Here is a 27,624-nt window from a genome sequence, read left to right on the forward strand (position 1 = left end):
AAATGAGATTCCATTAATTAAGTTTATAACTTTTAAATGCATTTTTATGACTAATCATATTTGCTTATGCACAACACGGATACAGAATTCATAAACCAGAGATTATTTTAACACAAACGCACATTTGTGTTTGTGCATTCAGTATACAAGATACATAATTTTAATCAAATTTTAAATAATCTTTTAAATTATCTATATTTATTAATAAATGAAGACTTGGAAAGAAGAATTTGTCATCCATGGACAAGAGTAAAGCAGGTTCACCCAGAATGGATGGTAATTTTATATTGGGTAAAATCAGTAACTTAAAAGTAGAGCAAGAGGAAGACAGCATTAACTGTACTCTAGAAAGAATGGATATCAAGACAGAACAAGATGATTTCAAACATGCGGACAGCAGCGATGAACAAGAAGAGAAAGAAAAGAACTTTATTACCAACAATCCTGGCAAATACTTATCTACAGAAAATGAAGATGATTATGGTTCTCTTTTTTCTCAGTATAGTAGTACGCTGTATGATGTAGCGATGGAAGCTGTGACACAAAGCCTCCTTTCTAGCAGAAACATAAGCTCCAGAAAAAAGTCACCTGCTTGGAACCATTTTTTTATATCTCCTAGAGATAGCACTAAAGCAATATGTATGTACTGTATGAAAGAATTTAGCAGGGGTAAAAATGAAAAGGACCTGAGTACAAGTTGTCTCATGAGACATGTGAGGAGAGCCCATCCCACTGTACTAATTCAAGAAAATGGAAGTATGCCAGGTATATCCTCCTTTTCTTCACCTACATTGTTACTGCCACCTCAGTCCACAGATGTTGGAGATCTGAGTTCTATATTATCCCCTATAAAACTGGTCAAGAAAATGGCTTCTAAAGTACCATCTCCAGATCAAATAATTGAGGAATCTGTTTCTATTGTTTCTTCCGAAGAAATACCAGATCTCTCAGTTTCTGAAAAGTGCAGCAAAGAAGAAGTCATGGTTGGGTCATCTCCACAGCTACCCAACAACCAGTATGATGACACTGTGGAGAATGTAGCAGAAAAAGCTGTTGTAATTCCAAAGAGCACATCAGGTTCCAGAAGGAGATCTGCTGTCTGGAAACACTTTTATTTGTCACCTCTAGATAATTCTAAAGCTGTTTGCATTCACTGCATGAATGAATTCAGTAGAGGAAAAAATGGAAAAGACCTGGGAACAAGTTGTTTAATAAGACACATGTGGAGAGCCCATCGTTCCATTGTCCTGCAAGAGAATGGGGGTGGTACCAGCATACCACCTCTCTACACTGCACCTCCAACTCTGTTGCCTTCTTTACTACCCTCAGATAGTGATTTGAATTCTATGTCATCCTCTCCTGGAAAACTAATGAAAGAATCAACTTCCGTTTCTTCTTCTCCAGACAGAATCTCTGAGGAGATCCATACTAATCTTTCTTCTGGAGATGCTCTAGTGGAAGACTCAATGCTGTCATCTTCTGATGATATAGGTGAAGTCTCCTTTGTTTCCTCTCCTGAGAAACAGTGTGAGGGATTAGGTCCACTAATATTTGAACCTACTGCTGTATTTCAGCAAAATAAAAGGATTATGAAAAGGCTTAAATCAGAAGTTTGGCACCACTTTTCACTGTCACCTGCAGACAGTCTAAAAGCAGTATGTAGATACTGCAGTTGTATGATAAGTCGTGGTAAAAAAGGAGATGTGGGCACAAGCTGCTTGATGAGACATCTATATAGACGCCATCCTGATGTAATTGGAAACCAAAAGAGCTTTCTTGACGTGAGTTTGGCAAATTCTCCTTATGCCACGTTGGCTTCTGCAGAATGTTCATCCTCAAAGTTGACTGAGTTGCCTACAATGGTTACACATGATAATCAAATTATATTTCCTGTTAATAGTAAGAAGACCTCAAAACTGTGGAATCACTTTTCAATTTGTTCCGCAGATTCAACAAAAGTAGTATGTATGCACTGTGGACGTACAATAAGTAGGGGGAAAAAGCCAACAAATCTAGGCACAAGTTGCCTTCTAAGACATTTGCAGCGGTTTCATAACAATGTATTGAAAACTGATGTCTCAGAGACGGTATTATCCTCATCTACAGATAATCACATGCCACTGAGCACAGAATTACTAGGATCTTCAAATTTTGATGAAACCAATGACAAGTTTTGTGACTCTCACCCAGTTGCCAAAAAAATCACAAGTCTTGTAGCCGAAATGATTGCACTTGACCTTCAGCCATATTCTTTTGTAGACAACGTTGGCTTTAACAGGCTGCTTGAATACTTGCAACCTCAGTATTCTTTACCTTCTCCATCTTACTTTTCTAGGACAGCAATTCCAGATATGTATGATAATGTAAAACAAATAATTATTTCACATCTTAAAGAAGCTGAAAGCGGAGTGGTCCATTTTACATCCGGAATATGGATGAGCAACCAAACACGAGAATATCTAACCCTGACAGCTCACTGGGTAACATTTGAGTCTTCATTTCGACCACAGTGTGAGGATTACCATTGTTCAGCATTATTAAATGTTTCACAGATCGATTGTGACTACAATGGAATCAGTATTCAAAAGCAGTTAGAGTACTGGTGGGAAACGTGGATTACTTCCATTGGCCTTCAGATCGGGATTACTGTTACTGATAATCAGAGTATAGAAAAAACTTTAAATGAAGGTGATCATTCAAGTGTACAATGTTTTAGTCACACTGTTAATGTCATTGTAAATGAGGCTATTAAAAGCCAGAGAATGGTTCAGAATTTGCTTAGTATTGCAAGAAAGATCTGTGAACGCGTCCATCGGTCAGCAAAAGCAAAAGAGAAGTTAGCTGAGTTGCAAAAAGAGTATGAGTTGCCTCAGCATCAGCTAATACAAGATGTTCCATCAAAGTGGAATACATCATTTCATATGCTTGAACGTCTTATTGAACAGAAAAGAGCAATTGATGAAATGTCAATAGAGTGCAGCTTTCGGGAGCTAATAAGCTGTGATCAGTGGGAAGTCATGCAGTCTGTGTGTCATGCTCTCAAACCTTTTGAAGCTGCAAGTAGGGAGATGAGTACACACATGTCTACTCTAAGCCAAGTGATTCCAATGATTCATATACTTAACAGGAAAATAGAAATGCTATTTGAGGAAACAATGGGCATAGATACTATGCTGAAATCTTTGAAAGAAGCTATGGTGAGTAGATTGTCCTCCACGCTTCATGATCCAAGGTATATTTTTGCTACACTTCTGGATCCGCGGTATAAAACATCCTTATTTACAGAAGAGGAGGCTGAACAATATAAACAAGACTTAATCAGGGAGCTGGAAATAATGAGTTCTACCTCAGATGATGATAAACCTGTTTCCAATGGATGTGATATAGGTTCACCATCTACAAATTCATATGGGGAAGATAATCTTTGGTCACTCATGGGTGACATGAAGAAAACAAAAGACCTGAAAGAGAGAGCAAAGTTACCAGAGGAAATGGTGCTTTCTTACTTGGAGGAAGAAGTGCTTGAGCATAACTGTGATCCTTTAACTTACTGGAACTTTAAGAAGTCATCTTGGCCAGTACTGTCAAAATTGGCAGTCAGGTTCTTGGGTTGTCCACCAAGCATTGTTCCTTCAGAGAGATTGTTCAATACATCCAATGAAAGCAACAACTTCAGTCAGTCAAGGTTAATGATTGAACACTTTGAAAAGCTTATCTTTTTGAAAGTGAATCTTCCTTTAATATACTTCCAGTATTGAAACTAATGAACAAACTGCTAGACTAAATCTATTGTTGCTCACTGGATATTAACTATCTATAACTCGGATTGTTAAATTGCTCCAATGGGGGCCATGTATGACATCTAATCAGTGACTATAATTCCAAATTTTAGTTTAGTTTTTTTCAGCTTTCAATATGTCTACATGTGCCTTATTCATAGTACTTCAGGCCAGATATTGTATATATGTTTTTTAAAAGTTCACACTAGAGATAGCCTGTCTTGTCAAATTATACAAAATTATGTAGGTTTTAATCCATAATTGTAAATGAACTTTAAAAAAGCTCAGTCATTTGGTTTAATAGAATGGCAAAAAAAAAAAAAAAAGATGTAAACAGTTTTATTCTGTAGTTTTTTATTCAATTATTATGTAAAAACCATAAACCAGGTACTGTATTTTAGTTGAACATTGCTTTAATTGCAACAAAACAGCTTTTGTAGTTGTCAAAAGAAAGCTGTACAGGAAAGATGGGGTTCAAGCCGTCTTTTTATCATGTGCTGTTTTTAACTGCAAGCCCTAAAGTACTTAAAGGATTAAGAAGAGTTACTGAGGAAGATGTGTTTACAGGAGACTATTGACTTAGTATCTGAAAATAAATCTTAAATTTGAGGTGATATGGAATGTCAGTTATACAGCAATCAGTAGTAAAACTTGCCATTCTGGGTTCTCCTGTTCAGGTTTTACATTTTATCTGAACTACAGAAATATTCTGGGTATTTATAAAAGCTCTTTGGAAGTTTGTGAATTAATGCTTGTTATTTAATGCCATGTACAAAAAAGGCAAGAAATTTACCATGAAGACTCTAATGTCATTCTAAAGCCTTTTCTAATCCTTAGTGCATCGAAACTATAAGGTTCCCTATTGTAAAAATTGAGCCCTTACTCCTAATGTAATTTCAATTGTGTAGAACAGCCTGTCTTAAAGTTCCTAGTACAGAAATAATTGATCTTCTGATTTTCAGTAATAGCCTTATGGATATGGTGCACTGCTTAGAATTTTATGTAGTAGGGTTGATTCTTAACTGTTGGTGTCCATCAGGCAAATGGGATATAGAGCCCTCAAAACTTCAAGTAAGATGGAAAAAAATAGCCAGCATTTTAATTTGAAAGGAATGTTCTCCATGGTTTTTTAACTCTAGAAAGATTAATCTTCTCATTTCAGTTTTCATTGAATACTTTTTGGGAAACAAGTCATCATTTGCCTATGACCTTTTAGGAAAGTTGTAGCTTTGTTAAAATACTGTACCTATGCCTAATCTAATTTTGCATTTACCATGTTTTAGTGTATTTATAAATGGTGAACTCAGTTTCTGGAATTAAACATTTTATTTGCAATTTTCTAGTGGTAGTCAACACTGCCTTTTATTTTCAGATGGATTTAAGACAACCATTAAATAAAAATTAATTGATACAATTGTAATCATAAAGATACCACAGAACATGCTATGTGAAAAAATTGGTTTTCCATTTATCTCTTCGGACTTAAGCCTGGATTCTGGTTCTTTTCATTTCACTCAAGCTATTAAACCTCAGGAAAAATTGTTGAATTCTTTCCCAGGTGGCTTTGGTTTCCATGTGGTGTTTCTCTAAACGTTTTATGGTTTCAGGTATTTAAATTGTCATTCCATCAGTTATGTTTACACCTGTACTATTTAAGTAAATTATTATATAGTGTACTTGGGAAAAACTAATACTGCATTTTGTCTCCAGTATTTTAAAAGGTAACTTTTAATTCTATCAACAGTCAGCATTTCTTTGTTCTTCTAGGGTTAAATGATAACAGCACATGTTTTTTCTGAGTAATAAAACAATTTGTTCTAGTTTATGTATGGTTCGAACTAGGTGAGTTTGAAGCAGCTTATTGGGAAACATGTTTAAATGGTTACTGGTTAATTATTATCTCCATTTTTTCCCCCCTACATTTTAACTATGAATATAACCTTGACCTTTGTAAAGGTTTAATCTCACCAAACCAGTAGAGGGAAGTAGAGGATGAAGAACTTTTTTTTGGTTCTTTTTAAAAAAATTAACACAGTTTTCACTCAAGGCTTGAATGTAAATACAGCCTTTGGCTTAAAGCATTGTAAAGCCACATCATATCAGCCGGAGTGCTGGCAGTGAACAAGCTTAACTGAAGGTCTCAGTTCTCTGGAATCAAAACAGCTTGGCACCTCTGAAGGCAGCCTTTACTGTAGCTTCTGTGTAACTCTGATGTTGAAAGTTGAAGTGATGGCATTCTATAGCCTGCAATTTGCATCTTACTCATATGGATACTTAATTGTATAGTCATGCTTTTTGTTAAAACATTTCCTTGAAAGCACGACAACTAGTCACTATTTTCAAAAGCAAAATTTTATTAGTTAAAGTTAGTCTACTTTATTTGTACCTGCAATTTCCTTTTTTTTGAGGGGCTTAGTTCTTATAACCGCACTGTATCAGGTTGGCTAAGAATTAATAATTACATTAGAATTGTTTTTAAAGATAATATGCAGGCCCAAAAGGCCTTAAAATTGAAACACGTAATTCTTAAAAACATAAATAAAAATAGGAGAGACTGAAAGCACAAAGCTGCTATTTTTCGGATGTAAGCCTTGATCCTTCTATAGGAGTTATGGGAGCATCTCCATCTTCAGTTCAGGCACTGCCGCCTTTGAGAAAATGACTTCAAAAGAAGGGCTGAAAGCTTCCATTGACGTATTGAGGTAAGTTATTGAGTGGGTGGGTTTTGTGTTGGGTTTACTTTTATTTTTAATATAAATTCTTAGTGATTGCTAAAACTTCAGGTTTTTTCCAACCCTTCTCATATTTGTAACGTATAGAAAACTCCCTTATTTTTAGATTACTCCCTCTCAGACTGTAATAAAACACAAGCTCTGTTAACAGTGGGAGTTTTCATCAAGCTGAGTTTGTGCTGGAACAATCCCTGCAGCAGCAGACAGTTCCCTAATGCATAATGATACAGTGAACCTGCAACCGTGATACTTTATTTAAACAATTAATTTCAGTACATTAGCAACTTTAGAAATAAATTTAGTAAGCAGACTTTTTTTTTTCTCTCAGCATAAAACGTGTAGATTGTACTAAAGATGATACTTTGTCAGCGCAAGAATCTTACAGCTTTTGCTTCTTTTAAGAGTAGGCAGGTGTAACAACTAATTAAACACTGCAGCAAGAAATATTTTGTAGTACTAAAGGTAGGAAAGGAAAGAAGTAGAGATCTGTAACAACCTTCTCAAAGAACTCCAGTCTTGAAGGGTATATAATGGAAAGTATCTATAGAGATATCTGTATTGTGCTCTGGAGAGCTGTGATAATGCTACCCCCACATTGTCGCCTTCCATTTGGCCTCTTTCCCTACCCACCAAATAAAAGTGAAATAAACCTGTTTGACTGCAGAATTTGGCCAGTGAGCATTTACCAGGAATACTCATAGCTTCTCCTTGCTCCCAAAGAGCAGCTTCTGAATTTACAAAGAGCCAAAATCTCAATCTAGAACAGCTTAAATTCTAACATAAGGATGTGATTGATTAAATGTGGCTATAGATGACAAGCTCAAAGTAGATGTTTACAGTTGTTGAGACATCTGTCCCTTACAGTAGAATTTTTTTTCTGCCACTATACAGAGCTGACCATAACTAGCAACAGGACAAGAGAAAATGGCCCCAAGTTGCACCAGGGGAGATTTAGGCTGGCTATTAGGAAAAATTTCTTTACTGAGAGAGTGGTCAAGGATTGGAACAGGCTGCCCAGGGAGGTGGTGGAGTCACCATCACTGGAGCTGTTCAAGGAACATGTGGATGTGGCACTGCAGGACATGGTTTAGTGGGCATGGTGGTGTTGGGTTGATAGTTGGACTTGATGATCTTACAGGTCTTTTCCAACCTTAGTGATTCTGTGATTCTTTATAAAGAAACTAGCATTTAGGTACCTCCAAACACAGGAAGAATAAATATAATAATTGCAAATAACACTTTCTAATTACAGATTATTTAGATTTTATAAACTAAGCATTTTAGCCTTTCCACAAATATATTCATCCTTTGGTTTATTCTTAGCAACAAGAAAGAGTGATTATTTAACTTCTTGATTTCCTTGCAAAACTGACCCAAAACTGCTTCGTTTCTTAAAATGAATATGCCAACCAGAAACAGTAACCACAGTGATGTCCCCAACTCAGGTATCAGTTTGGGTTCCAAGGGCTAGATCTATGCCTAAAGCAGTCCCTGCCTTTTACTTTCTGTCGTGTCCGTCCCATCCCGTCCCCCCGTCGTCCGTCCCCCCCCTGGTATGAACCAATTCCTTCTTCCAATTTCTTGATTTAAATTGGCAGTTTTAAAGGAAAAGATAGACTCCATTTCAGACAGCATTTTTACCTCACATTTGACATAACTGGACACAAATCAAGCCTTGGTACAGAACCAAGGGCAGTTGCAGCTGAAATAAAGCAGAATTGGTGAAAGACTGCCTGCAATAGTAAGATGTAGAATTTCAGAACAAACACTGGCTGTCCTTGCTATCATAAACAAAGGTCTGAAATGAACAATCAAAAGTAGTTGCAGTTGCTCGTGTTGATCTAAAGGGCTGATAGAAAGTAAGCAGTTGCATACAAAACGGATTAGTTACGTTTAGGAATCGTATATATTTAAAAAAAAAAACTTCATGGTGGTATTCTTTGTCATTTAACTTCAGGAATTTTGGCAAACACCTTTTTGATCTTCTGTGTCACATGTTAAGCAGATAACAATACATTTCATTTAAGACATAGCTGAGACTAAGTATGTAACCAGCTAACTGAGAAGGCTGTGGCTAAACAGCCTTGCTTACATCGATGATAAACTCAGCTTGTGGTTTTGTTCTTTTCTTGCAAATAGAAAGTGAAGTTATTTGTACAAGACAGACTCTTTGAATACTAAGTTACAAGGAAAGCTCTCAGGGGAGGTGGCAAAGGGGAGTATTTAAGAATGAGCATAGGTAGTAAAGCAAGGAAGGCAGCACTAGACTTCTGTGTAACTTCTCTTGTGTATGAAAAAGTGCTCTTAGATGCAAGGGAAACACATACACACATGCTTTGAAATTGAGATGCAGCAAAGGAGTCCTTATATCTTGTTATTACCTTTCAAGCTCCTAAGCATTATGGAAAGAATGAGAAGTATTCAGGAAGATACGAATTGTCCTAGAACAGCTGTAGTAGGAGAGGCAGTGCAATCTCCATCTTGTTTGCCCAAATGTGTATCCAGTCTCACCAAGGGAATATGTGAAATGGCCAGGGAGTGAGAAAAAGGGGTGTGATCAGTGTTTCAAAATGTGTTATGCTGAGGTTGTGTTCTGACAGCTGGAGTGAAGCAGATGGCAAAGGGAAGAACCTGAGACACGCTCTGGCTTCTCCGTGTTAACAGATAAATATACAACCATTCTCCAGATGCACTCACCCCAAATTCACTCTTGAGAGAGAAGACCCATAGCAAGTACTTAGGGCAGATATAAGGTAAATACAGTCTGATATTTTTTCTCAGCTCTGAACGCTCTATTACTTAGACTTTATGAACTGGAAGTTGTTCCTTGATCTTTTGTTTCTTCCAGTTCTTGATGAGAGACTGATCTGTTTAACCCTGTTTTGAAGCTGCTGTTACTTTCAGCATCCAAAAATGTCTTTTATCAGTGAGTTCCACAACCTTTTTCAGGCTAGTTAGTTTTACAACACAGGGTGTCCTAAATCTCATGCTGTAAAACAGTAATTATTCACCATCTCTGGCTGAAATGACATGGTGACATGTTTGTTTCCAAAACATTTGTTAGCCTTGCTCTTTACAGGAAGAAATGTTGCCTGTAAGAAATTAACTTCTGAAGGCAATGCATGATGCTACACAGGGTTTGACCTTTGGGGAGTTTAACAAGACATCCTAAAATAAATCTCATTCTACAGCAGCATTATATATGTTAAATGCATTTTATTTACAACTCCATTCTGTGTTTAAATGTCGTAAATGTAACATAATTTATAGACAGACTGTACTATTGGTCTCACCCTATTTCTGCTTTTATTAAGAAATGCTATACTCTAAGCTGGGGTTTGTAACCAGTCAAGACAAAAGGCATTTTTCTTTTAAGAACTTGAATAGTCATGAGCAATTTATTAAAGTCCCTTCAAAAATTCCACCAAGTAGGTTTTCAGAGTGTTTCTCTTACCTGCACCACTCATGCAGTAACTCGAGGCCTCACCCCATGTCCCCCAAATGCAGAAGAATTTGTAATACCCCACTTCAAGTTTGTAGACAGGGTGAGAGACTTCCTTAATGCCCTCTTATATCTAAGGGAACTATATCTAAGGGAACTTACACCATTTTCTTCCATGCAGGTACACTGAATATTAATCTGTATTAAAGGAGAAAACAAGCTCTATGTTTCTTGTGGAGCTAAAGAAAGACAACACAGGACTTGGAGATGAGAATATTAAGAGAGAGATGGCTTTAGTTTCTATTCCAAGGACTGTTCATTTATTGAAGGCAGCCTTTGGGGAAAAACTGCAGTAATCTTCATCCCAGTTTGACAGATGCCCCTTCCTATTCAGGGTGTGGGCTACCATAACACTCTTCCCCTATGCTGGGGGGTTACCCATGCTGTCACAGAAGTCACACAGCCACTTGTGCTATGGTGCTGCACGCACTGCATGGGTAGTGATCTAGCCCTTTGTCTACAAACACAACCATGCTGCAGATCTTAAAACTAAGCACTTTTCAAGAACTACACAAGCAGAGTGAGATGCAACAGGACCTAAATAAACTTCAGACACTGTTCAAAACTGCAGTCCAGTATCTCTTTCCTGTCTCCTTGTATTTTACCTTTCTCTACCCTGAACAAATACACTAAACAGGCCAATTTGAGCTGATTGATAGCTTCCATTTTCATCAACAGTGAGGCTGTGAGCAGTAGTACACACTACTGCCACAGCTGAACATCATCACTGGTTTAAGTCCAACAGGTAGCACCCAGACACCAGAACCAAAGTCTGTGGAAGGACCCCCAACAGATATGTGTGTTTGACATTCAGCAAGATTAAACTCTTCAGATGCCTAATGTCCACATATTCTGTGCCACTCCAGGCATTAGCTTGAGATGCTATGTTACGAGCATAATAGCCCTAGGTTTTCTCTGTAGTTAATAGAAGCAAGTTTCTGCAGAGGGATTCTGACAACCAGGGATTTGGAAAGGTCGAGTAACGATACACCTAGCTTCAGCAGTGCAGGATATCCTGCTTAGGCAGGATAAATTTTAGTTTAGGTTCTTGAGCTGTGCATTGCATTGTGGGGGATTTACATACATAAAGCCAATGATTAGGCTTCACATAAGAGCCCACATCCTTACTCAAAAAGTTTTCCTTTGTACTGTTCCAAATTCTCAGCTACTTGCCCATGTACTTCCTTCTGTCTCATGTGAATTGTTTGATGTTCAAATTGGCTCTGGAGGAAGCTGAGTTTTCTTCCAAAGACAAGTCAAATAATAGATAAATACTTGAGTGATTTCAATTTCAAGAGCAGCCAAAGACTAGACCAACAAGTTCTGCAGGTTGCCTTTGCCAGATCTGCTCAGTGTGAAGAAGCCTGAGCAACAGCAACAGCCACCCACAGGGGAGCAGGCTCCACCCCACCAGATCAGTTCCTCTGATAACATAATCTAGAGGACAAAAAGAAAACATGGTCCTAAAAACTGAAATGCACACAGGTAAATATAGTTCCTAAATGAAGCACGCTTCAAGCGTAAAAAACCCAAACCAATAAGAATTTTTTACTTCAGTTTTCAGTCAGCAAGGAATAGTTTTCTGCCCATGATTATTTCAGCAATGCTGGTTTTTTACACTAACGAAGCTCCTGTCATATTACAACTGGCCCTAACCAAAATTCTAACCTTTTTTCCCCTTAGTTTACCCCTTAGCTTGTTCCATTCAGCAATCTAGGCAGACATCCTTAACAAAAACATCTAATAAAGAAGAGATTACAGAGCATGCTATCTTATTCTAGTTTATAGAATGCAACACATGGCACATTAGATTATTCCTCTCCAAAGGGACTACTTAATAAAAAAAGGAAAACAGCACTTACTTTCTTAAAGTGTATTCAGGTTAGTATTTTCATAGGTAAATTTTTGCACTACAAATTGAGATAATATTGCAGCAGAAGGGGGAAGCATTATTTTAAAAACGATTTTTCCTGTGAAATCCAAAGTTGCTGCTTATTCATGAACAGTTGGAATAAAGATAACCAACCTTTAATACTCAAATCTGTTATAAGACAGTGCTTGTCAAGAGGTCCAACTGCTTTTAAGTGAATCTTTCACTTTAATTAGTTTGGTAGCCTACAGGGCACAATTAGGTATTGTGATGAAGCTACAATGAATATGTCTTTCCTATGTTGATAACATCATTAAGTTTCACACAGGCAACCTGACAACTGAGGGGGTTACAATCCTGCAGATACATCAAGTAATAATACATCTCTGCACACATAGATTACATATCAAATTACTGCCATAGCACAAACCTGTTCCATTATGTATCTTATATAGGACAATTAGGACATACCTGCACTACGTTATGAAAGAGACAGCTACCCAAACCAAATAGACAGGTTTTACTTAATACCACTAAACTTGTAGGTAGCCTCTCTCAAACATATCTAACAATACAATTTGGTATTCAAGTACATACTGACTAGGAATGCATTGTAATATTTATGTATGAAACAGGACGGAGCTAAATACCAATCGGTACAAAGATTTTCTGTGCCCTTCCACAGAAGCTGAACTGCAGTGCTGGAATGGCAAATTGCTGCTGTCTTAGGTTATTCAGTCATCAGCAAAATTACATCAAAAGACTTAAAATTCACAGTCAAGATGATAGAGGAAGTTTTTCCAACAGTACTAATTTTGGTTTCAAGTTTAAAGTAAAAGGAGGTAGTGCAGTAAGGTTCAACCCAATTTTACTGATGCCAGGTATATTTGCCAGTGGCCTGTGGGTTGTCTTGTAATGTGATATTTGAAGAGGGTTTGTTTCCATCAGTATGTGTGTGTAAGAAAACATCAACTGGTCTCCTGGTTTAACATCTTCTCTTTTGTCATACCTGTAAAGAATAAAGAAGGCTTATTTACATTCCTCTCTTTATATATTAAACATCTCCATTATTGCAAGGGCATGTAGCATCCAAGATGAAACACAGAAGGAACTGCAACATTCTCAGTTACATCCCTTGATTAAATTAACTAGTACTGGGGGAGGAAATAGTATCTTTGAAGAGTTTAGGGAGCCAGTCATTCCATGCAAGTCTTTCTGCTGCTATTGTGATACAAATCAGTACTCCTAGAAAATGTCTCACTAGTCCTGTGTTCTGTGGAGAAAGGCCACCAAAGCCTAAGACTGTAGAAAACTGGACTCATTTTTAGGTTTTACTCTACAAGAATTGTGGTTTGGATAAGCATAGAGGGTGGGGATTTTTTGTTGGTTGATTTGGTTTGGTTTTTCCTTTTTTAAAAAAAATGTTATAAGGCATTTTAGCAGAAACTTCTCTTCTGGTAGTCATACATTAAAGTAGGAGCTGCAGAGAATAGCAGGGAGAAGACTTCCTTGAACACTGTAGGAAAGAAAGAACAGCTGACAATTATAGTATTAACTTGGCACTTGTTATTTCTGGGTTCAGTACCCTGGATCTACTATGTGTTTGGGCAGGTCACTTTGGGTCAGCTTTTATAAACCTGTTTAGGTACCTAAATACATATAAAGTATATATAAGAAAATTTTTTATAAAAAGTAACTAGTGAGTTCTAGAACTATTTAATATGTTCACGTACAGTTATTTCTTAAAAGGAGTTAGATTCAATGTAACTATAGAGGGAATTTACAGGATGAGAAAACAAGTGACTTACGCATTGGGCAGGGATGTGAAAGATCTAGGTTCAGTCACTCTCTGTCTGATCTAAGCCCAGAACTGAAGTTCGTTATCTCACAGAGCTGTATGAACCTCTCTAATTTTCTAGAAATTGAAGTAGATCTCCCTCACTGTCTCATGAAGACACTGTTCTACTTCACAATAGTTATTTATTCATTCACTGAAGAGAGTCAGGTGGAATTTATAGACTAAGGGTTAGGATGCTGATATTGGACACGGCAGCCTGATTGAGTCCTTAATCCAACAACTTCAAAGGGGAAGAATAAGATAAGTCCACCCCAAAACGCTCCATAGGCCACTGTTAAGTGTGTTTCCAGAAGTGGGAAACCTAGATTCAAATCTTTGCTCTATAGCCCAGAAAAATGTTCTACACTAGTGCTGGCTAACAGTCCAGAAGACAGAGGTTAACAGGGAGGTTAGTTACCTCTAGTTTGTTTATGAAAGGACAGTCTTAAGCATCTAACTATAAAAAAAGTGTCCATGCTCTGTAACCCAAATGAAGAGCAGTGCCCAGTTCTTCACCCCTTCTGTTGCCCTTTTCTGTGAACCGTTTTCTACCAGCTTTGGAGGTCCTATTCTTTGGCACGTGATTCCTCCCAGGCGTTTCACAAGCAACTTACTCAAGGCTGTGGCTTTTCTTGCAGGCATGGACACTGGTAGAGAAGTAGTGCAATCCCAACCCTACGTACTCTTAAATGCACCTAGGAGTAAATCCAGGCTGCATCTTTTGCCACGTGTGTTTTGTCAGGCCTGGCCTCTCACCTACCTGAATTCTCTGTGAAAAACTGGAAACAATCTCAATTTATATTTTTACAATACTCCCTGATGTAGCAGTCATTAACATTTAAGATATTTAAAGCAAGTACTCTACAGCAAACTAGAGGACTTGTGTGGACTGTTAACTACAATTTTGGCAACCCAGAACAGACCCCAGAGATGTCAATAAATACACCATATAATGCAGAATTAGACTTTGCACACTGAACAAGTGCTTTCTTCTTCTAAAAGAAAATTGCACGCTAATTTCATCTGCTATTTCCAAAATGATCACAATACCAGTTAGGATAGTACATGCGTCCAAACTGGCACAAGGAATAGCATACTTCGTTACAACTTCACCAATTACTAATTTTGCATTTTCTTCATCAGCAAATAAAAGGCCTTTCATCTGGCTGCAAGCGTTTCTGAATTTTATTATTTTTAAATACTTTAAGCTTACACAGCATATTTATTCCTGGTTCAAAGAGACTGCACTAATTGAAGACAAGACTAACACCTGTTCTGTGTAAGAATGTGCATCAAGCTTCTTTCAATCACCCTTTGAAGAAAAATAATGGATCACTTGCATTTTTCTTGAGGCAAACAGATCTAATCTGAGCACGCCACTGAAAGCTGTTAAGTTTAAGATGCTTTTATTTATGGATTGTAGTTAATCCTGATAAACCATCAGCCTTCATAGCCACTCCATCCATAAATCTGTTTTCACCTGATGTAGACAGTCTATGAAGATGGCAAATTAGTTTTCCCCATCTGAAAGGCTGTCACTTCCCTGGATAAAGAGAAAATGGACAGCTGGTGCCACTAAACTTTGTACTAGTGTTCTGTCAGACAAAGTGGTAGTCCTGTGTATGATGCTCAGTTGTGGATTTTGCCTGATTTTTTTAATGTGAAACTTTATGATGAATCAGCCCTCCCTTGAGGCTTTTTTTTGATGAGTAAAGATAAAAGTGAAACAAACAAACTCCTCTGTAGCTGCAACACTATGAAACATCCATCAGTGACAGGGATATTATTCGTTCACCTTCCAATCCCACTACACTACAGCCTTGCAAGCCTAAAACAATCCAAAACTCACCACCTCAGAAAGCTCATTGAAATTGAGCATTGTATTTAGGGAGTAGAGTTGTATTCAGAGTAGCGCATGTACTTTAGTATATACAAAAACAAAAGACTGGAACATTTTGGCTAGCATGCGTGTTCTACCACTTGTACTCTAACAGTTTGATGTCTCCTCCTGATTGTTCATGGCTTAAGACTTTCTCTGGATTGAACACACAAAACCCAATATTAAATAAACATTGGATTGGTTAACTATGAAAGCAATTCAGCTTTAAACTGTCAGTACCATCACAATATTATGAGAGAGCACAGAAATAAGGCAAGGCATAGCAAGCTTGATGATTTTTATAATTCCCCCAGAAGCATGCTTTTCCCTTCTTCCTCTTTATTTCCAAAATACTTTTATCTCTAAACATACTATTAATTAAATTATGTTTCTTCATCTGACCCTGAAGACTGTAACTGGGGAAAAAGAACTCCATGCTCAGAGTACTTCTTAAATAAAAATCTGCTTGTATTACTTTTGTTTTGTGTAAGTATGTAGTGAGGCTTTTGTGTCACTTTCTGCTGAATCATTTTCATTAAGATGAGATTTTAAATTAGAAACGTACACTTCAGCTGAAGAGGCTGGCCTAAGAATCAGAAAGGAGCCTTTTTTTGGTCTGCATCCTGAAAAGCAAACAATGCCATCCCACAAATGTCTCCTACTATTCATTTCAAAATTCTGACTCTTAAAACTGTTTGTACATCACTGCTGGTCATGGTAACAAAGCACTCAACTGCTTTCTCTCAGAGCCAATGAATGTGACCGATAGACCACAACAGCAGCTTCAATGCCATCTATGCGAAGGATGTTCCACGTAAAAATAGACTTTGAATATTAATACGCAGATAAGCCTCACATTGCCACACATCATGCAAAAACAAACAAAATGAGAAAATACCCCCACAATTATATACACTGTTCTGCCCAGAGCAGAAAAGCGTTCATCTACAGCTGTGTTTTACAAGATGTAGCGAGATATCAAACGTAGCTGCATTAAAGATATTGGTGTTTTATTAAGCTAACAATTTTTTGCACTGTTTCTGATGTCTTTAAAAGATTCTACACTATTTAGGCAAACCAGAACCAACCAAAACAATTTAAAAATGTTGCAGTGTTCTGTTTCTGAAATAGCAGCACTGCACACATCAAAATTCTCTGAAGATTCACATTGTTCTTGAACTGGCTTAATAAATATGCTGTACTAGAAACCGTATCTGTGATGCTTGCCCCTGTGCATATACAAAAAAAGGAAAAAGCAGGCTCCTGTCTTCAGACTGAAATACCTCATTCGTAACATACCTCCAATCTGAATTGATTTCTAGAAACCGAGAAACTCCCGTTTGTGCTGCAGCCACGTCAATATGAACAGAGACATCTACATAAACAAAGAAAACAAAATACAACTTCAAAATTCTTCTAAGAACACTCTGATTAATGAAACAAAATAGTAACAGAAAAGATGCATGTAAATAGTGTGAAGAAGTAACATCCAATACATGCAAAGATATACTAGCAGAAAAAAAAAAAATCGCAACTGAAATGAGGTGAACACACCTCAAGCCAGCTTTACGTACCTGCTGTTGAAGGTACCAACTCATGCAACTTCTGAATTGCCACTCCTCCAGGATAATTGAAATGTGAAACATATAAAGATGTTCCTGAATAAGCAGCATTAACTAGAAGATGCATTATAACAAAGAAAGATCCAAGTTTGTACAGCCAGGATTTCCGGTAGTTATTCAGACTTTTGAGGGGGAAAAAATGAGTAAGAATAAACTGTTATTTTTCTTTCATACTGGTCATTGACTATTGTGACAGAACTTTTATGAAAACTCCACTGCTAGATAATAAAGATTAATGCAAACTTTATTACAGTCATGTGTATGGAATGCATTTATCATCCATTTCTAAAAGATTAGCTTCTAGCAGCATTTCAATCAGAATATTCTCATTAATAAAGCTAATAAAAGCTCATCAATAAAGCTAAGTATTTCTGCGTTTAAAACATTTAGCTATGAATGTATTCTCTTTCAAAGAAGTTCCGAGTTTAACTTCAATTTGTTTACTCAATATACCCAAGTTTAACTATTTAATACAAACTCCATGCTTCATGAGCTAAACCTGTATATTAAACTATCTCCTAAGGTAAGGTATGTTAACAACACAGTAGTACACTGGAATGTGTCTTTTTCTCTGGTGGATAAAATAAACTGAATTGTAACAGCATAACAGTGAAGTCAGGGCTCTATTCTCAACTCTGCCCCAGACTTGCCAAACCATCCTGCCAAATCATTTAACTTCTCTTTGTCTCCATTTCCCTCATTAGTCAAATGGGTACAATGATACAGACCTCCCTCCTAAAGCATATGAAGATCTCAAGATGATCCAGATTCCAAGATGGAAAGAAGTGCATAAAAATAGTAATAACAGTTTTGCTTTTCTTTAACATTTTCAGAAAAAAAAAAAACCAAACAGAATTTCAAACTTACATTCGTGAGCACATTTTAGCAGCCACTATGTTGAAGACAGGGAAAGTATATATGATAAAACGCAGCTCTTTGTGTGGGAGAAATGAATATAAGAAAATAAAGCCCAGTGCTGGCAAAAGTAATATCCGAGTTCTCTTTTCTGCTACACCGAAAGGTACAAATATAATGCTGCATCCCAAAGCACGAGGCAGGGCTGAATAGAAATACCATAAGAACGGGGAGGTCTTCAAGGTGAAAAGGAGAGTTAAGGATGCTTTCACTGCTGACAAGTAAAGTAACTGTTCTTTACAGTAGTACATGCAAATTTTGCAAATATACAGTATACTTTTTGTATATCGCATTCTTCCAGGCATTTGGTTTTCTGCCTTACACTTTGAGAAATAAAAGCAGTTGCCTAACTACATTCACATCACCAAACAGAGGCACATCAAATGGCGCTCATGATGGGCAACATGAAAAACCAAGGGGAAGAAACCTGGCTCTGCATTGATAGAACACAAAGAAGCAAGAAGGAATAGCCAGCAGAGGGAAGTTAAAATTTACGGAAAGATCTAAGAAACAGACATTGTCTCATAAGCTTCAAATAATGAACTACTAGGTGAAAAGTAGAATTTAACATCGTAACTGAGTCTCAGGAATAGGTTACATCAAGTCTTTGCTTTGGCTGGTAGTGTTCAATAGATCTTTTTCCCTGGATGTTTCAAAGGATACTCCCCAGTTGGAACTTTTGTTCAAAATTGTGTTATACCAGAGCACTTTCCCCTCAGGCCACACAAGTTGCCTCCAAAATAGAGAATCCACAGCAACTGTTAGCCCTAGAAGAATTAAAGAAATACAAATCTGCGTGAATTAAAAATTAGGGAAAAGCAAACTGGCACATCCAAATTGCACGTTTACTGATGAGAACAACATAAACTGGAACATGCATTGTAAGCCTCACCCAAAGCCACAGAGAAGGTTGAATCTGTCTGTCTTGCAGTGGAAATGCAGGGGAGGGAGGCACTTAATTGAAGTCTTAATAGAAGCACGTTAGATAGGAATCTGATTGAGATTTGCCCCACTCCAACCCCAAGTACAAAAAGCAGTGGTTTAATTAAAGTTTGTTTTAAAATAATATTAGAGCATTACATTTAATGAATGGTAAGAAACCCAGGTTAACTTCAAATGGTACTAAATGGATTTTTATTGTAAAGCTCGTAAGTTAAGAAAAACAATCTCTAGAAGTTTGCTACTATTTATTAGGTGGGAGGGAAGAAGGAGGATAAGGGATGAAAGGCAAAAAGACAGAAAAGCAGCAAATCCATCAGCCCCATCTCCTCCACTCAGCTCTGTGAAAACTGCTCTGGTATTTAAGTTTGCCCAAAGAGGGCATGGGTGTACCAGTGACTATTTCCCATTGGGCCTCCAAACTCTTATGCTGTGAGGTGTCTCCAAATGCACATGGCATGATCTTTTATTGTTTCTATTGTCCATGCTGTGGAAGGGACAGCACTCGACCAGAGGTGATCATCAGGCATCTGACAACAGCGTTTTTAAGTAGTTAGGCTGGCAGAGAAACTTAAGAGTATTTATGTGCATATGCATGAGCCTTCCATGGATGGGTAGAGACAAGGAGATTTTTCAGCCTCTCTAGCATGGATAATCACCTAAGCTATTAAAATTAATGTAACAAAGAAACAGAGCTGAAGTGTGACTCTCCCCACAACACGTGCTTAGTATCCCTGTCTGTCACACTGTTGTATTTTATCCTGGGATTCATCTTATCATCATAGCAATAGATACTACAGCTGGTAATGCCTGTGTAGCCACAGCCAGGTACTAATTATACTAAAGTCAACTTGCACATCTAAGCCTTTTCAAGACCAGGACATTATACTGTAAGCATTCTACTTCTCTGTGCACACCTATTTCCTCACACAGAAATTTTCAAAGAAAATATTACCAGCAAATGGAATCAGACAAGAAGAAAAAGCCCTAAGGGCCAGGTCACCAGAGAAGTCAGTCAAATCTCTAGACTTTGGTTGAATTTACTATGTGGCATTTGTTTTTTCCAAGCAAACACTTACCCAACCAAAAAATTCCAGCAGGAACAGCATGGGAAAGAACCTTGAAAACGGAGATTCTTTTAGTTAATAACGTCACCAGGAGCATGAGGCCTAAGAATATGCAGAGCTCTGATCTGAAGACTATAATTGCCAAAGCTGAGAACCAAATGAATGGCCTTTGCTTTTGCTGTATCCAAAACGTCAATGCCAGGAGCACTGCAAAATAAATAAAGCACACCATCTGACACACCGAACTATTCGTTTTCTAAAGGGCAGCACTTTTCTCCATGCTAGCGTCTTGTTCCTCTAACTTCCCACCAATCCTCTCTTGGTCTTCCTACCATTTCTAGCTAGGAAATTCTTCCTCTGTTAGAGAAATGTAATTTGGAATAACACACAACTTTCTACTGTTGATGCTTAAGTAATTAGGAAAAGTATAACCACAGAAGGAACACATGGGAACTCTTCCTAGACAGACTATTTAACAGCTTTTCTTGGGGAAAAAAAACAAACCAAAACAAAAACAAAACCCAAACCTTAAGAGAGTACTAAAAGCCTTTCAAACTAAGATTCATAATTATTATTGCTCAGATCAGCTGAAGAGTTAGTTTATTCTCTTGGCTGAGTATATCCTATATTCATGATAACAGCGCCTTATTTTAAATATGAAAAAGAGACTACAGTCTACCGCTCAGGCAGAAGGAACTATAAATCCATTTGCATGGTCAGCTGGAGACACACCATATCCCTACAGATGAAGTTGCCTCTACTCTTTCACAGTTTAAAATCACATGGTAACACTGATTACATAGTGAAGCCGTCATGATCCTAACGAAAACGTGTGAAATATTAACAATATAAAGCCATGAGACAACTTGTATTTTTTTAATACCTGCAGAAGTTATCTGAGAAGTTTATTATTACACAGTGTTTATCTGACAATTCAATTGCTTTTTGTTTTGTTTTTCAGTTCTGATCTACACAGGTTATTACACCAACCTCGTGATTTTATCCATTGAACAACTTGCACTGAAGCTTTAAGTGACTCAGCTAGTATCTGTCACATGTGGTTAATCTTCCCTCTCATCATCTCTGGGGAAAAACTGTATGTGTAGAGGAAGGTTTTGACTTTGATTTTTCCCCCCTCTTTTACTTGAAGTGTACAAACTGCTACATTTGTAGAGAACTCCAGGAAAGGAAGGTGGAGAGGTTGCAGTGGAACTTTGTTCCACATTCTCATGAAAAAGCTGTTTCCTGTGTAGACTAAGTTCACAGATTTTTTCTGAACTGCAGGTGTACCACTGCCTTTTCAATAGCTCTGTTTTAAGCATCAGATATGGGCACCCAAACCTCTAGTTAATCAAAGCCACCTGACAAACTCCACGTATACTCAGATTCAATAAAACTAGATTCAACAGTTCTTGTAAACACATACAGTAAAAAAAATTAGAAAGAAATCACAACTGCTTAAGTTTTATAGTCTTGTTATCACACAATTTAATCAGGCACATATATTAATTTGGTCTGACCACACATTTTCTGTGTTTTAACTATTGATACATTTGAGAAGAATTTTTGTATTTTAAAATTATTCCTATGTGAATACTTACCAAAAGGAAGTGCAAACACATTAGGGAGGGTTCGTGTACAGTAAAACATCAAATGAAACTGAGTAACAGTGATGAGACAGAAGATTGTTGATGTAGTTGCTCCAAACTGCTTTCTAACTTCTTTCTGCAACTTCCATAGTGTGTAAATCACACTGAGCCCCAAGCTTCCTCGGACTATTAGAAGAATAAAAATGGGAAATAAGAGTAATATCAGATGGATCACTGATGAAAAACCATGGTACAATAACATAATTGGAAGAAGTTACGAAGAATAATATTGAAGATATCACAATATAACCCACTTCAAAGAAAAAAACTCCAAAATTTCCCCATTAGTTTATCTATTTTAATCCATCTTTAACTTGTCTGATACTTTTGCACAAAGGTCAATGCTTCTCTGCCCAAGTTAAACAATATTTTCTGAGGCGTACACGGAAGTACACAATGGGAGTGTATTCTCTGAAGATACTTTCTTTTCCTACACTGTCTGACACTTGTTAGCACAGACCTTCTCTGTGTTGTTAGTTACCTCAAAGAGGGGGGGAATTGCCATGCTGGCTCTAAGTACCTACAGTTTGCAAAATCCCTTATCAAGGAAAAGAATATCACATTTTAACCACTGATCCAAACACTGAATGTTACAACAATGTCACTCATCATTCCAGTAGTAAAAACATCTCTATTCTGACGATTTAAAGTTCTCATACCTATCAGCTGGGAGTAAAACTTGGACATTCTTAGCACAGAAAGTACATATATAGCTGGGCTGGAAAGAGCAGCAATAAAAATTGGTCCAAGGAACGTTCTTGGGACAACTCCAGGAAATTCATGATGGTCATACTGCAAAAAGGAAAATCTAAGTAAGACAGGCAAATCAGAAACAAAGGAAAACTGGGATAAATAATATTCACACTGCATTTATCCTACTCATATAGCAGGGAATTGCAATCTTTAACAGTGTCCAAGAAAGAACACCTTCTTTCCAGTTTACCTTATCCAAGTCCAGTTGGTGGTACACCACATCATGGATAGCTTGTAGGTTAAAGCTTTCCTCCACTTTCGTAAAAGGACAGACAGTTAAATGAACAAAGGCCACCACAATAATCAGCAGCAGCAATGGGAATGACCGTCCACTCGAGCTCCTCTTCTGAGCCATACTGGGTTCGAAATTCACATATATTCTATTATTATTAAAAAGAAAATTAAAAGAAAATACATTAATAACATGGTATGAAGTGTACAAACACAAAAAGAGAGATTGATAACGCAAGGAAAACATACTAGGGTACTGTAAAAGTTTAAACAAAGACTAATAAATTAAATAATCCATCCACTATTTTTTTTGTATACGTTCAATGAATTGAGTAGATAGCCAAAAACATATTCAGACAGTATTTCAGGATTTATGCCAACTTCTGTAAATGTACAGGTTTTAGTTTCCACCTAAAAGAACTCAGACAACACAGACCCTACTTAAGAAAATATTTCCCTTTACGTCCCGTACTGCCACCACTGTTGAGAGTGCCACCTCAATTATGTCTGCCTTTTGTGGGAGAGACAGCTTTGTAATTTCCTCTCACTTTAATCTCACACTGGATTTAAACATGATCTTTAGAACACACTCTCTCATTTGTCTAGGACTCCAAAACTAGTGGGGGCGAGGAACCACGAGGATGAGAAATTGCTTGGAACAGAGTATTTTGATCTTTTGAGTTTGCCAACTTGCCAGCGGCTAGGTCTGGACTCGGCAAGCGAAGGACGAATCCCCTTCAGCACCCACACTGCGTGTCATTACGACGTGAGATGGTCTGAACCCCACCCTTTGCACTCCTACCCAGAAACGAAGGCCATCTCTCCCCAGTGCTTAGTTTCACAACACTGTGCTGAGCTATTCTTATGGCAGTATTTATAACGCATTTTATCATGATGATAAAATCATGTGTCCAGGTGATGCCAGAGCAAATAAAGCATAGTATTGTCATGGGTAAACACCTCATCTTTTCTAGTTTCAGATTATAAGCAAGTGATTTTCCACGACCATTTCCAGCAAAAACACGATCTTTTAATTTAAGCTTCCCACTTTTTGTAAGTTTACAATTTAATAAAAGACAAGAGGTTTTGTTTATCGTTATTCTTGTTCTGTTCTCACAGAAACAAAACTTTAAAAATAGCACCTTTAAGGTACAACTGGGGTTTTGGTTAGAGATGTTTTCTCACGTGTTTTGGTCTAAAGATGTCCATCAAACAGATGTAAGATAGTTGGCAGATTTGCTAGGATCACTTAGCAACTGCCCCCTAGAGTTACCTTTTCCTGAACTGATGTTTGTCCTGGTCATTAGTAAAAATAAATAAAGAGTGAGCTAATGGTCCTTATTTTCACAGCTAACACCAATAAATCCTGAAATTTGTGCACTTCCTGTAAATTGCAATTATCTGCATATTATTTCACATATGTCACTGATTGCATCTCTTTTTCTCATGATTGCTGCTGTTACAGACTGTAACTGAAGCTCTAACCCTGGGCTCAAAGACAGAGTTCTGTGGTAGGTCCTTATGATTTTTGGCTTATTTTGCAATGTTAAGAGTCTAAATAAACACAACATCCCAGGAAGTGCAAAGAAGTCTTTTTACTCTGTGCCTAGTATTACCTCTCTACCAGGATGGATAAAAATGCGTTACGCTATGACAGAATCCTTTTTCCACAGCAGCAAGTAAAAGAGGTATGGGCCCGTCATCAGGAGCACTTCAAGGAGTGTTTGGCAGGAATTAAGCCTCTGCACAGGGCAATTTATCTTGCACAAATTCTTGTCACTATAAAGCTCTCATGCTAAATTCTTCCAATAAATACAGAGGCATCTCATGTTTCTGGCCAAACTTACCCGAGAGAAAAATGGACACTGAAGGATCAATCCACTGCTGCGTACAGCAACACAGGCATTTAAGTAGCTTGTGCGTCATGTGAAGTAGCAAGGCAGGTATTCCTCACTCCCAATTTGCAGCTTCTTAACTTTTCAGGTATTTCAGGACCCAATGAATCCTTGTAAAAGGACTCAAGTGCCAAGAAGCTCTATTTTTTTCCTTCTTAACTGTATCAGTTGTGTAATAAGATGTTAACTTCACCTATAAATACTGCATTCATTATACTCTGACCACTCTACAATATAGCCTGCTCCTGATATCTTTAGCTGATCCCCACATGAATAATCAATCCCTAACTTCCTAAATCATCAGAATGACACTGAAGCTACATACCCCATGTACAGTTTATCACAAGGCTTTTTTTTTTAATCTTGTTGACTCCAATCCTTTTGTACGCCTGAAGAAAGTAAGCTTGCCAGCACACTTATACATTTTGAAGATAATTATATGCATTATACATACTGAGATTCCCTGAAGGGAAACACGCTAGAAGATAAAAAAACAAAGCATGAAGACAACACCTAGGTTTCTGAGATAAAGTCTAATAAATTTAGTGGTCTTGTCAAGACTTAAGATAACTTGCTCTGTTGAAAATTGATGCTGACAAACCTCAAAATTGAAGTGGAATTTATCAAGACAGGTAGTCACTGAATTCAACGTTTAAAATAAGTTTGCCATATAAAGGCAAGATATTTTCAATTACAGCTTTTATTTTTAAATGCCAAAACCACAGAAACAGATTTTCACTTAATAAAACTATTTTAATAATGAAGTTTAGAGGAACATCGTAAGCGAATACAAATAGTTTTATCCATCATTAACCTTCTAACAACTTCAGAAGAATCTTCCTCAGACCTATAAAACATAGCCACATTGACTCCCCCACAGATGTCTACATCAAGACTGAATCATAGAAGAGCAGAGACTTTCAACACAAAGAGTTCATCCCTTCCTGGGATTAAACTGGATGAAAATAAATTGTTTTCTTATGTTAAAAAAAGGCTGAAGCACTTTCATCACAAACCATTTATTCTTTTTCTATACTTTTTCTGCTGATGTGTCATTACAGAATCACTAAGGTTGGAAAAGACCTGTAAGAACATCAAGCCCAACCATTAGTTCTAATAATGGACTTTTTACTCTTCCCATGAAAAATCTACCATATTTAGCTCACTTATGTTTTTCAGACACTCTTTAGTATAAATATGTTAGAGTTTGGCAGCCAAACTACGTGTTGAATCTGTCTACAGACACTGCATTTCACTCCTCCACGCACTCTGTATGGAGGCATCTAAGCAGAACCACCAAGAGTGTTCCACCATAAGGTCCTCCCTCTTCGGCTTGATCTAGCTTTGGTAAAACCTATATTGTATTACCTTCAATTTTCATGGTTTTTTCCTATGCTTTAATAGCTCTTCCAACTTTGCTCTAAAGCTAACTTCCTAATGAGGTCAGATTTAAACCTTGTAGTTGCTGGGATTGCTTTTTCTTCTTTTCTAAGAAGGAATACGACAGTTGCTATTCTTGTATACATTTCCTCATGAGTTTAGGGACTGGCTAAAAAAAAACCAAACATTAAAACAAAAAAGAGACGAGACAGTTGAGGCAGGAAATGAAGTCTGGGACAGCACCAGACAGGAGACTACAACGAAGCTATGTAGAAAACGTCACTTTTCGGACCGGGGAAGAAACACACAGAATGCTCTCGACTAAAAAAAAAAACCAACACACAAACGGAACACCCCGAACCACCCAACCACCCTCCCACCCCCCCCCAGCCGGCCTGCCCCCCAGCGCCGCCCGAGCGCCCCGCCACCCCAGCGCGCGTGTCCGATCCCCCTCTAGCGGCCGGCCCCGCGGAGGACAGACACCCGCCGCCGGGGCCCCGCGGGCAGCGCTGCCGCCCGGGCTCGCCGCCTGCCGCGAAGCCGCGCCAAGCGCTGGCGGGGGACGCGCGCCATTGAGGGGACGGAGCTCAAAACCTAAGGAACGCCGAATCGAGATCGCCGTCAGCCCGCACGTCACAGCGTGCGCCGATGCGTGCGCGCTCGGGGCGGATTTAAAGTGACTCCCCTTCAGGTCACTGCTATGCCGCCCTGGGGCGTTTCAGGACGAGACCACAACATCCCCCGCCGCTTCTGAAGCCACCGGCACCGTCCCCGAGGCCGCACGGGACCCCCGCGGCCGAGGCAGGCCCGCCCGCTGACAGCACCGCGCGCACCCCCGCAGGAGGCGGCTGCCCTGCCCTGCCCTGCCCCGCTCCCGCCCGCCACGCCGCGGCAACCGCGCCCGGGAGGCGGAGGGCTGGGCGGGCCCCGCCTGGCAGCGCCCCGCCGCCTGCCGCGCGGTTGCAGCCGCAGCCCGGCTCCTCCGCGGGGGACGGGACTCCCGGGGACGCCCTCTGGCCCGGCTGCAGCCGGGCTGCGGCGAACGAACGGGCCGTTGGCGGCTTCCCCGCTCCCCCTCACACGCGCGCGCACACGCACTCACACGACCGTTACCTCCCGCCACGCCACGCCACGCCACGCCACGCCACACCCGCCCGCCCGCCACGCACGGGCGCAGCGCCCTCCGCCCGGCCCGGCCCGCACTCACCGCCCAGGCGTCCACGTGGCCGCCCCGCAGAGGGCGCCGGCAGCAGGGGGCTGGCACGGAGGAGGGGGGGCGGGGGGGGAGACAGCCCCGTGCTCACGTGACCAGCTCGCCGGCCAGCCATATTAGGTAAGGGCAGAGCACGTCCCCGGCAGCAAAAGGGCTCCGAGGCCGCTGCCAAATACAAATGGCTGATGGATTTGAAGCCCCTACAGAGCTCATGTCTGCCCGTTCTCACGATGGCGGCGGCGCGCGAGGCCGATGGGCATTGCTTCCTCGGACAGCTCTCTACCACGCCCCCCCGCTCAGCCTCTCTGCGCACGCGGGGGGCTCCAATTGGTCCGGAGCGTGGCGGGCGCTGATTGGACCA

General features: G+C 39.0%; 2 protein-coding genes across 3 annotated transcripts; one reads left to right on the forward strand and one right to left on the reverse strand.

The window, feature by feature from the left end:
- Nucleotides 1–238: 238 nt before the first annotated feature.
- ZBED4 (zinc finger BED-type containing 4) lies at nt 239–3,789 on the forward strand. The gene has a single exon (XM_009821003.2). It carries the CDS (start codon nt 240–242, stop codon nt 3,756–3,758), a length of 3,519 nt encoding a protein of 1,172 aa, XP_009819305.2. The 5' UTR covers nt 239; the 3' UTR covers nt 3,759–3,789.
- A 5,400-nt stretch (nt 3,790–9,189) lies between these two features.
- Nucleotides 9,190–27,290, reverse strand: ALG12 (ALG12 alpha-1,6-mannosyltransferase). Of its 2 annotated transcripts, none has more exons than XM_059816862.1 (10): nt 27,258–27,290; nt 22,735–22,924; nt 22,451–22,583; nt 21,744–21,917; nt 20,155–20,349; nt 18,800–18,903; nt 18,089–18,312; nt 17,174–17,343; nt 16,899–16,974; nt 9,190–12,892 (listed from the first exon to the last, which is right to left on the reverse strand). In XM_059816862.1, the coding sequence occupies exons 2-10, from the start codon at nt 22,897–22,899 to the stop codon at nt 12,661–12,663; spliced, it is 1,473 nt and encodes a 490-aa protein (XP_059672845.1). In that variant the 5' UTR covers nt 22,900–22,924; nt 27,258–27,290; the 3' UTR covers nt 9,190–12,660. The 2 variants fall into 2 exon arrangements, with proteins under 2 accessions (XP_059672845.1, XP_059672844.1); XM_059816861.1 differs by lacking the exon at nt 27,258–27,290 and adding an exon at nt 24,623–24,642.
- Between the last annotated feature and the right edge of the window lie 334 nt (nt 27,291–27,624).

This window comes from Gavia stellata, chromosome 4, assembly GCF_030936135.1.
Source record: "Gavia stellata isolate bGavSte3 chromosome 4, bGavSte3.hap2, whole genome shotgun sequence".
NCBI classification, from domain to species: domain Eukaryota; kingdom Metazoa; phylum Chordata; class Aves; order Gaviiformes; family Gaviidae; genus Gavia; species Gavia stellata.

Bases quoted from the DNA above. Each gene is read 5' to 3' on its own strand.
- ALG12 (XM_059816862.1), bottom strand. From the start codon at position 22,899: ATGGCTCAGAAGAGGAGCTCGAGTGGACGGTCATTCCCATTGCTGCTG. The intron at 21,918-22,450 runs GTATGAGAACTT...TTCTTCTAATAG, and splicing joins GTTTTACTCCCAGCTGATAG to TCCGAGGAAGCTTGGGGCTC. The intron at 18,313-18,799 runs GTATCCTTTGAA...TTCACCTTGAAG, and splicing joins ACAAAAGTTCCAACTGGGGA to ACCTCCCCGTTCTTATGGTA.
- ZBED4 (XM_009821003.2), top strand. From the start codon at position 240: ATGGACAAGAGTAAAGCAGGTTCACCCAGAATGGATGGTAATTTTATA.